This window comes from Tupaia chinensis, unplaced genomic scaffold (genome assembly GCF_000334495.1).
Source record: "Tupaia chinensis unplaced genomic scaffold, TupChi_1.0 Scaffold143796_1, whole genome shotgun sequence".
Lineage (NCBI taxonomy): Eukaryota > Metazoa > Chordata > Mammalia > Scandentia > Tupaiidae > Tupaia > Tupaia belangeri.
Genome location: NW_006203646.1, coordinates 4,919,388 through 4,930,520, shown reverse-complemented (window position 1 = coordinate 4,930,520; position 11,133 = coordinate 4,919,388). Strand labels below are relative to the sequence as shown.

Here is an 11,133-nt window from a genome sequence, read left to right as displayed (position 1 = left end):
TGAGTCACAAACCTCTTTAAAATCAGTGGCATCTTTACTTTCTAGACCACAGAAGACATGCATATATCTCAGCAGATAATTTCTCCTACCTTTTCAAGAGCTTCATGGACATATCAAGTGCCTGAATTTTCTGGCACTCCAGAGAGCCCATATCAAGAATGCCTAACCTATATAAAGTCATATTTGAGTTCTAATATCTGTGATCAGCAGTCTCTGGGTTGGGTAGCCCTGTTGGCAGGAAGAGAGCAGTAATGACGTGCCTAAATTCAGTGCAGGCTACAGTTTAATTCCCATGTGAGTTAATTATCTTCAGGAAATATTAAAACTCTGGGCTAGAGGTCAGCAGGTAGCATAGTGGTTAAGGTGCTGGACTCCCGCATGGCCAACTGTGGTTTAAGTCCCAGACCCAGGGGCTTGAAGATCACACCAGACATGTGTGTGTGCATGGCCAAAATCCCAAAAAAAAATAAAAAGAAGGATTGTGGCATGGTCATGTCCCCTGGAGGGGGGGAAGGGTGATTTATTGCTTTCTCTCTCTGTCTGATGAGCATACATGACATAGAGCAAAAAACTTTCTTTTTAAGAAAGATTTTTGCTATAGGGCACATGCACTCACCAGAGAGACAGAGAGACATAAAATGAGAAATCACCCCTTCCAAGGGGCATGGCCAAACTACTATCCTTTCTTTTCCATTGTCCTCTCAGGATTTTGGGCACACAAGCACATGTGCCCGGCATGAATTTTAAAGCAGATATGAGACTCAAATTATGGTCGACTACATGGAAGTCCAGTGACATAACCTTTATACTATCTGCTGGTCCCCAAAAACCTAAAAAAAGAAAAAAAAAAAAAACCTCTGAGCTAGTCTCATACCCTATTAGTCAAGGGCAGTAAATCCTATATAGCTGACTGTGGTTTGACTCCTAGTCACGGAGGCTTAAAAAACACACTTAGCACATGTGCTTGTGTGCCTCAGATCCCAACATGATGTAGAAATGGAGAAGGGATTGTGACATGACCATGCCCCATGAAGGGGTGCATTCTTCATTTCTTTCTGTCTCTGGTGAATGCATGTGTCCGCTAATAAACAAACAATATGGAAAATGAACATGAGTGAAAAGCAAATAACAGTAAACCATAAATGGTAAAGTAAAATATTAAAAAGGAAAAATATGAAAATTCTGCTAAATGGCCATAATAAAACTTCTAAAATCAATCAGCTGACATATCTCATAGTCTTTGAGTACTATTTTTGACAGTACCAAGTCACAAATGAAGTGAACAGATGCAACGGTGTTGAAAGATGACAACCCAGAGATTGTCAGGATTGTTGCCAATTGCTGACATAGCAGTAATACTCATTTGGATCTTCTGTTTCGTATATGTTCTCTTCAATGGTGTAGATGTTTTCCTCTGAGCGCATTCCCCCTGCTACTGCATTTGCTAGCCCAGAGGAAGGGATGTTGGCCAAAGAGATGAGTCTGTGGAAATAAAATGTTGTAGATGAATTAAGCACTTACTCGATAACATAGAATAGGGTTAAGAGAATGAGCTTTGCTAAAGAGAAAGCAACTGATGCAGTGCATGATCTTTAATTGAATGCTGACTTAGGAACACCATAAAATAACAATAAAATGATTTGGAGGACAATAGAGAAAATTTGAATTTAATCCTAATTTTCTTAGGTATAAAAAAGGGCATGGGATTATCTAAGAGTATATCCTTATTCTTATGAGTTGCAGGCTGAAATAAAAGTCAGAAAGTGTCATGATGTCCATAGCTTCCTTTACAAATGGTTCAGAAAAAAAATTGTTTATATGGGGTCAGCAGGTGGCATAGTGGTTATGGCATTAGACTCTCACTATCTGCTTTTCACTCATTTTCTCACATAGACTCTCACTAGACTCAACTGAGGTTTGATTCCTAGACCCAGCAGCTTGAAAATCACACTGGGTACATGTGCATGTGTGCCCAAAATCCCAAGAGGAGGATGGAGAAGAAAGGATTGTGCCATGGCCATCCTCCCTGGGGAGTGATTTCTCACTTTCCCTTTCTCTGTCGCTCTCCAGTGCTTGCATATACCCCATGGCAAAAATCTAAAATAAATAAATAAATATTTTAATTGTTTATATGGAGAAATAGATATAGCAAATGTGTCAACAGGCTAAATGAGGAGTTTAGGTGAAGGGTTTTATTGTTCCATGTACTGTTATTCAATTCTCTGGTGGGCTTGAACAATTTCAAAAAGAAAAGAATATATCATGGATCCAGTCAGACTTGAGTTTGAATTCTCTGTCACTTCCCAGCTGTATGACTTTAGATGAATTGTTTTATGTTGTTTTTAATTCAAGAAATATTTAGTGTGCTACATACTGTTCTGTGCAGCTGGAGACACAGCAACGAACAAAACACACACACATAAATCCTATAGAGGTTGATTATTAGTAACTTTTGTGCTTATTACTAATAAAATTAATACCTTAACATTATTATTATTATTATTATTACTATTATTAAAAAGCACATGCACAGGACAAGCAGATGGCATAGTGGTTAAGGTGCTGGACTTCCATGCAGTCAACTGCAGTTCGAATCCTGGACCTGGTGGCTTAAAACTCACACCAGGCACATGTGTGCGCGTGCCCAAAATTCCAAAAGGAGAATGGAGGAGAAGGGATTGAAATATTTCCATCCCACCAGGGGGTGATTTATCACTTTCTGTCCCTCTCTGTTTCTCTGGTGAGTGCACGTGCCCTATAGCAAATATCTCTCAAAAAGAAGCACATGCACATACACTAGAGAGAGCAAAAAACACATAGATGAGAGGGTCTGAGCATACCATAATCCCCTTTGGTCATGTACATATCCTGGGATCAAGCCGAACCAGGGATTTGAACTCAGTTGGGCATATGGCTTCCAGTATGGGAGACACTTGCATTACTGCTGAGCCACAGCAGCTGAGCCTATACCTTAACTTTAAAATTAAGGAAGCTAGTGGTATCAAGAAGTAAACAAAGAATCATGCTGTCTTTCTGGGACAAAGAGGAAGTATAAACTTAGATCCCAACACCCTAGGAAAGGATTTCTCAGAGCAAAACGTCAGGGCCTCCTACTTTCCCCCCACCCTATTCCATTATTCTTACCTTGAATTCTTTAATTCCTCTTTTTTATGAGAATACCCTAAATAAAAGGAGAGTAAAAATCAACAGAATGCTTTCATAAAGTAAATGAGATAAGAAATAAAATAGATTTGCTAGAGGCAAGAGTTGTTTAGGAAGAACTGTTCTCTTCTTAAAGTGAATTAAATCAAGCTTCCATTGTGTGTCTTAGTTTATTCTGTGAACTATACCAGAAAGTAATAAAGAGGGGCCAGCAGGTGGAGTGGTAGTTGGGGTGCTGGACTCCCACTGGACCAACAACGGTTCAGGTCCCAGGCCTGGTGGCTTGCTCTCTCTCTTTCTCTCTCTCTTTCTTTTTGTCTCTCTCTCTCTCTCTGGTGAGTGCATGTACCCTATGGCAAATTGAAAGTGATAATAATAATAGTAATAAATAAAATTAAATAATTTTTTTAAAAAAAGAAAATTATAAAAATGTAATATTATGAGGTGCCTGCTATATGTCTGGCAGTTTGCTAGGCACCAGCAATATGAAGATGAGCTATGAGTCTTAACTCCATAAAGCTTGCATTGAGGGAGGGAGAGAAGGAGAAGAAAGAAAATAGGAAGTAGGAAAATAAAATAATTTCAAATTGCGATAAAGAAGGAAACCAACACCACACTGAAACAGATAATAAAGAGAGTGGCTGTGAAATAACTCCGAACAAAGATGACTTTTAAGTGTAATTGTGAAAGGAAAGAATGAGTCAGCCAAGAAAAGAGCCAGAGGGAGCATTCTGGGTAGAGAGACCTTCTAGTCAAGATTCTGCTGAGTGCCTCAAACTGAAAACACAGCCAGATTAAGAGAGTGGCCCAGGGACAGACAGGTGGAGCAGTGGTTTAGGCAGCTGCATCCCACATGGCCAACTGCTGGTTCTCCATTAGAATAATATTAGTAACCAATTCATAGAGTAGTTAAGAGATTTTGAAGCATGTAAACATTTGACAGCTTCAAGACAGATTCACCACTGGTGGTTCCTTATCTTAGGAAACCCCGTCAGTCCAGGGCAAATCTGGGATGACTGGTCATCCCCCCCACACAGTCTGTGTTTGTGTATTAGTAAGAAAATCCATTCTAATGTATTACACTATGGGTTGTAAGGCTTTGGTTTCTGCCCTCTAAGAAAAGAGAATGTAACATAATTATGAAAGTGTGTGAGGAGGCTGGATGGTGGTGCAGTGGTGAAATACAATGCTCTGTGAGGCTAACCCATTTTGGAAGGTTCCAAGTTAGCATCCAGAGACCTCCCTGAACACACCACGATCAGGGGCCAGCTGGGGCTAAGGGTAGATCATAGCACAAGGATCCTACTCAGGAGCCTGTTCCTTCACTCAAGGAAGAAAGTAGTGGATAAACTTAAATTCATCTGGGGCAGCAGATGGCATAGCAGTTACATCACTGGACTCCCACATGGCTGATCATGGTTTAAGTCATGGACCTAGTGGATTGAAAATCACACCAGGCACATGTGTGTGCATGCCCAAGATTCCAAGAGAATGGAGGAAAAGAGATTTCAGAATGGCCATCCCCCTGAGGGATGATTTTTCACTCTCCCTCTCACTGTCTCTGTCTATGTCTCTCTCTCCAGCGAGTGCATGCACCTTAAGGCAAAAACTTCTAATAAAATAAATGTATCTAATTAAACATACTTTAAATGTGCAGTTTATTATATATAAATTATACTTTAATAAATATATATATATATATATATATATATATACACACACATATATACTTTAAAAACTTGTGTTCTGGGTGGAAGGATGGAAGAAAACAAATCTTATAACCCTGATTATGACCCAGTGTTAAAGGAATTTACTGTGACTCTAAAGAGCTATCTCTGAGGAATAAATACCACAGAAAAATGCATAGAAGGTGATAGTTTTTCTTGTTTTCTAATACATCTAGCCATATGCATGAATTAAAAACATTAGTGTTCTTTTTTATTTCTTTTTTTTTCTCTTTTTTTGGAGAGGTTTTTGCTATAGGGCGCATGCGCTCGCCATACAGAGACATAGAGACGAAAGCCAGAAATCACCCCCCAGAGGGGATGGTCACGTTGCAATCCCTTCTCCTCCATTCTCCTCTCGGGATCTGGCACGCATGCACACGTGCCTGGCGTGAGTTTTAAGCTACTGGGTCCAGGACGCGAACCGCAGTCGACTACGTGGGAGTCCAGCGACATAGCCATTACGCTAACTGCTGGTTCCCAAAACATTAGTGTTCTTAACCAAAGATAAGGGAACAGGTGCTAGAAGCAGCCTGCCTGGATTTGAATACCAACTTTGCCACTTACTGATTCTGAAACCTTGGAAAAGTAGCTTATTCTCTCTAAGCTTTTCCTCCACTGTAAAATGGGAATAAAATACTAGCTATTGTATAAGATGGTGACAATGATAAAATATGTGCAAAATTTTAGCACAGTTGCCTGCCCCAGATGAGCATCAGATAGAAATTAGCTATTATTAAAAAGAAATAAGAAGAAGAAAGAAATTAGCTATTATTATTGTTAAGGTCTGGAAGGACAAACAAGTACTTAGCCTAATAACCCTGAAGTATAATAATTATAAACATGTAGGTTTGTACCAGTTCGTTTATTAACAGTTCCTTGTCAGAGGGAAAGAAAAGTAATGTCAGGACCAGCAGTTGGCATAATGGCTGTCACTGGACTCCTATGTAGTTGACCACAGTTCAAGTCCTAGACCGGGTGGCTTAAATTCACATCGGGCTCATGTGCATGCGTGCCCAAAATCCCAAGAGGAGACTGGAGGAGAAGAGATTGTGGCATGACCATCCCCCCTGGGGGGTGATTTCTCGCTTTCTGTCTCTCTGTCTCTCTTTTTTTGGCACACACACACGCCCTATAGCAAAAACCTCTCCAAAACAAAAAAGAAAAGAAAAAAAAAGAAAAGTAATATCATTCAAGAATTAACTTACATTTTTAAGAAGTAACTTACATTTAAGAATTATAGCACCAACGATCAGAGCAAGAGTCAGCCCACCAGAAATTCCTGCTCCAATGTAGACATCTCTTCTGGTTGTTATCCCAGAATCTTCTTGTAAATCACTATCTAATATGAATGTTCTCTATGGAAACACAAACAGAATTTAAGTAGCAAATGGCCAAACATTGCTTGTACTTAGTCAGTTTTATAATCTGTAGATCACACTATTGCACTTACAGCACCACAGGGTTACCGGGACCCTGAGATCACCCTTGATCTGTCTCCTAGATTTGCCTGAAACCACACCAAGAAAGGGATTAGCTTAATCTTTGAAGTTAGCAAGGAAATAAAACGTGCAGCTCTGTGTTAAGAGTAGAAAGGAGGGAACCAGCAGTTAGCGTAATGACTATGTCGCTGGACTCCCACGTAGTCAACCGCGGTTCGTGTCCCGGACCCGGTGGCTTAAATCTCACGCCGGGCGCATGTGCGTGTGTGCCCAAGATCCCGAGAGGAGAATGGAGGAGAAGGGATTGCGGCGTGACCATCCCCCCTGGGGGGGTGATTTCTCGCTTTCTGTCTCTATGTCTCTCTCTGTCTGTCTGGCGAGCGCACGCGCCCTACAGTGAAAATCTCTCCAAAAAAAAAAAAAAGAGTAGAAAGGAGTTCTTAGTGAATGAACCCCTCCCACCAAATAAAAATGGGTTTTAGAGTGGATTCCTGTTCATTCAAGATCTCCTAGTGTTCTTGAAAGAGTTTTAGAATGATCAGCATTTCGTGTCTTGCTGCAAAACCCCTACTTTCATAGTAAAGCAGTGAGTTAAGGGTCAGGGCTTTGAAGCCAGAGAGTCCTGACTTCAAATCTCAGCTCTGTCACTAAGAACTGAGTGACCTTGTAGAATTATTGGAAAGATTAAGTGACAAAAATATGAAATGTTTAGCACAGGGTCTGGTACATGATGAATGCTCAGTCAATGGTAACTATTATTGCTGCTCCTCTAGTTTGATTCTCTGAAACTAAGAGCCATACAAAAAATCCAGTTTGTAAAATTTCAGCTTACGTTCTAGCTTTAAAAACAAAAATAGTAAAGTACTTTTAAAACAAATAATCACAGAAGTTAAATCTCCTATTCATTCAATACTCACTAATTTATTCAATGCACATTACTCAATGAGGTATTGTGGGCCCACAGAGGTACTTAAAAGGCAGTCCTAAATTGCAAAGAGGGGAGGGACAAACACAGGATGGTAAATATCAGTTGTAAATTCCTCAGTAGGAGATTGAGTCAAATGAATGCAGAGTCCTGGATATGGCCTCAAAGAAATTGTAAGTTTGATTTCTAGTAGTTTTCCTCTTATTCTGAGAAGGTAGGAAACACTAAAATTATGGTTAATTGAAATGTAGCTTTATTCACAGTTAAATATGTAAATTCTTGGCTTTGAATATTCCTGATTGGTGTTTTGTCATATGTAAGTAAGTATATTTAAACAGACAAATCATCTTTTTCATTAGAATTGCAATGCAAGTAAAAAGAGACATACTCTAGGGAAGTGAAGAGTCTTTGAACCAGCCACAGTGACACATAGTTGTGAAACTGGAAGAGATTTTTTGTTTTTCAGGACTTAGTATGTGCCGGTCACTTTACATACATAACCTTGTTCCAACCTTATAATAGGCCTATGCTAGGGCTGGAAATGTTACAGTTACATGTTACAGTCTAGAGATCTGAAGTTAAGGGAGGTGAAGGTTTTCTCCCTCAGTTAAGAGGTGGGCATAAAGGAAGTCCAAAGTCATACTTTCTTTGCTCCAAGTTAAGCATAGTATTAACTCAAAAAGGAAAAAAAAAATAAAAACTTACTGTTTGATTTTTGTCATGGAAGGTTTCCAGTGTTTGTGTCTCTGCTATGTAAAAAAAGAAAAGACATGGAAAAATAGCCAATATAATAGTTCTTACTTTCATTTATTGAGTTTTTTAAAAGTCTTCAAGATTCCCATAATACTATTTGATACTCCATACTCACCACAATAATTGGAAGACCAACCAAAGTTGCTGAATACCTACAAACCAACTTCAATATGGCCACATTTTTTTCATCCAGGAACCTATTAGTTATATTTTATGAAATGGTTAGTTCTTCCAGGAAGACCTATGTTGAATCTGTAGTTTGAATTGTCCGTAAGGCCCTAATGTATTCAACAAAAATCCAAAAGCAACAATGATACTCGGGCATTATATTCTAATTAGACTTTGAAAAACAACAAAAAATCGTTTTCTTGGAAAAGTTTAACATTTAGTCATTAGGAGGGCAGCCAGATATTTGGCATATGAATGACAATAATAACTATAGCTACAGTTTCCTAGGACCCAGATATCATGCCAAACTCTTTAAGTGGTTTAGCTCCTTCAGCATTCAAAACAACTGTCCTAAAGGAGGGACTATTAGTCTCTTTACACAGATGAAGAAATTTAGAGTTAGGGAAGTTCAGAGACTTACCCAAAGTCACACGGCTTAGTGTATTATAGACCTAGCCTTCGCTTTAGGTTCATGAGGCTTCAAATGTACACTCTCAACTATTCTAACTTCAACCATGTTCAGCTCAGCATCGCCACTGCTGTGGAAAAGACCACATAGCTCAATTGCCAGCTCACTATTTTTCCTTTTTGTTCATATTCTTCATCCGTTTGTCTACTCAATGAATATGAGCACCCTTATTCTATGGCCGGCCTAGAGGACAGAGCAGCAAGTAAGATGGACATGGCCCCTGACCTCATGGACACTGCATTCTAAAAATAAATAGACCGCCAGCTTTGGGAAAACTAAGCATGCTTATTCATTTTTCTGGCTGAGTCAGAGAATTTGAAACTCCTTAAATGTCACGGTCACCTTCTAGAAACCTTAAAGTCTAAAGTTTAACGTGTGTAAAGGGTTTAACTAAATGCTGGCTTAACATGCTATGATTTAAATGTATAAAGCATAGTCTTAGCCTAAAGTTATTTAAGAAAAAGAATTATAGGAAAGAGATTATGTTTCACTTACCATGGCTTTTATTACCCAGAAGGAATTTAAAGTTAAAAACCACATTGGTGGAACTGCTACGTAAACAGGAATCTTAACCACACATTAGTTTCAACTGTAAATACAGTTTCTGCTTCCCTGTAGTTATTCTTGGCCTCAATGGTAAAACTATCTGACTTCTATTTCATTTTGTTTTAAATTTTATTTTGCTATGAAAATGACCAGTAAAATAGACTATTGTTGTATTATCATAGATTGTTTTTGCATAGATTTAGAGGAAGTTGCAGTGTTTTTCCTGAAGAACCCAAGATATAACTGGTATAGAGGTGTCAGTGGCGGTGAGAAGTGACATCATATAAGTGTATAAATTGGGTCAGCCAGGGGCATGGCGGTTAAGGTGACTGGTTGCCACATAGCTGTCAGATTGGCTCCTGAATAGCCTTTAGGTAATTTCCCATGAGAAAATAAGGAGATGGTTCCATCAACTTTTGGCCAGAATCCTTCAGATAGAGCTCTCCCTTATTGGTAAATGACACCCTAGTAGGGTTGATAAGGTCACAGTGGCAAGTAAGTTAGTCAAATTACCCGCCATTCTTGTGACCCTACCTCTCCACTCCTTCCATGTAAATATATCAAGTCTCCTTAATAGAGTTGGCAGACGCACCTCCAGTTTCAGACCCCTGGGCACTCTTTTTCTCAATAAACTCCTTTTTCTCTTGCTATGGTGCCTCCTGAGTCTTACTCTGAACCCTAACAAGGGCTAATGGTGCAGTTTGAGTCCTGGACCTGGTGGCTTGGAAAACAGACTGGGTACATGTGGGCATGCCCAAAGTCCTGAGAGAAGAATGGAGGAGAAGAGATTACAGCATGGCCATCCTCCCTGAGGAGGTGCTTTCTCTCTCTCTGTCTGTCTCTCCAGTGAAAGCACATGCCCTATACCAATTTTTTTAATTATATAGATTTAATAGCTACCATCTATTCAGAATGCATTATGTGCCAGACATGGTACTTAGCACTATATATGCACAATTTCATTTAACCCTCATCACAATAGTATTATTTTCCCCATTTTTCAGATAAAGAATTGAGTTTCAAAGAGGTAATTTGTGCAAGATCATACACCTATTCATTGGGTAAGTCACTCTAGAGCTGAGAACTCACTGGTAACCCAGTCTTGCCTCCTTCAGCTAGAAGAGAGATAATATTTGTTCTATGTTCATGAGTTTAGGAGATTCCAATTCTAAATGTAGTAGAGTCTTGTAAGACAAAGGCTTATGTAGTTATATATACTTTTTGTTTAATGTGGGATGTTAGTAGAGCCTTGGGCTCTACTACATTTTACACCAAAATATGAAATATAATAACATCCCACATTAAGCAAAAAGTATATATAACTACGTAAGTGCTCTAGTTTAAATGTGCTCCTCAATTCATGTGTTAAATGGCAAGCTATTACAAAGTTATTATATTAAAAGGAGACATAATCTAATTATGGTATTGAAAGGTAGGACTTTTGGAAATGATTAGACATCAGGGAGGGGCCCCCATGATGAGTGCTGGTAGGTTTATAAGGAAAGGAGAAAAAAGACAGAATTGCTCTACTCTTTCTTGCCATGTGACCCCTCAGCCAGAAAACTCTCAACAGAAGTGGCCTCTAGATTTTGGACCTCCAAACTACAACTGGAATAAACCTTTACCCTCTTAAATTCCCATACATAGGAATTTCTGTTATTAACAATAGAAGGAGCTAAAACTTAAGAATTGACTTGTCCACAACTAGCTTATATAGTATTATATATTCTCCATGAATCATGAAATATTCATCAATTTCAATTTCTTACTTTATTGTCCTATTTTGAAGCCATTCCCTTTTTGTTTTGTTCAAATATTTTTGCCATCAGGCCATTGGAAAGCTCAGAAATTCTAGGCACTTGCCTCTATTTCCTGATGCTTGAGAGGGCCCCATTTTTGTTGCTCTACAGAGAAGAAACTAACAAGTAAAAACTAAAGGGAAAG

At 39.0% G+C, this 11,133-nt stretch overlaps 1 protein-coding gene across 1 annotated transcript in view; it reads right to left on the bottom strand.

The window, feature by feature from the left end:
• Nucleotides 1-786: 786 nt before the first annotated feature.
• Nucleotides 787-11,133, bottom strand: part of HAVCR2 (hepatitis A virus cellular receptor 2) — a 16,239-nt gene continuing 5,892 nt past the window's right edge. Inside the window, exons 4-7 of the mRNA XM_014582778.2 lie at nt 7,959-8,002; nt 6,115-6,244; nt 3,145-3,181; nt 787-1,482 (exon numbers count right to left, since the gene is read on the bottom strand). Coding sequence (XP_014438264.1) covers nt 1,323-1,482; nt 3,145-3,181; nt 6,115-6,244; nt 7,959-8,002 — 371 coding nt within the window. The 3' untranslated portion in view covers nt 787-1,322. The remainder of the gene's footprint in view (nt 1,483-3,144; nt 3,182-6,114; nt 6,245-7,958; nt 8,003-11,133) is intronic.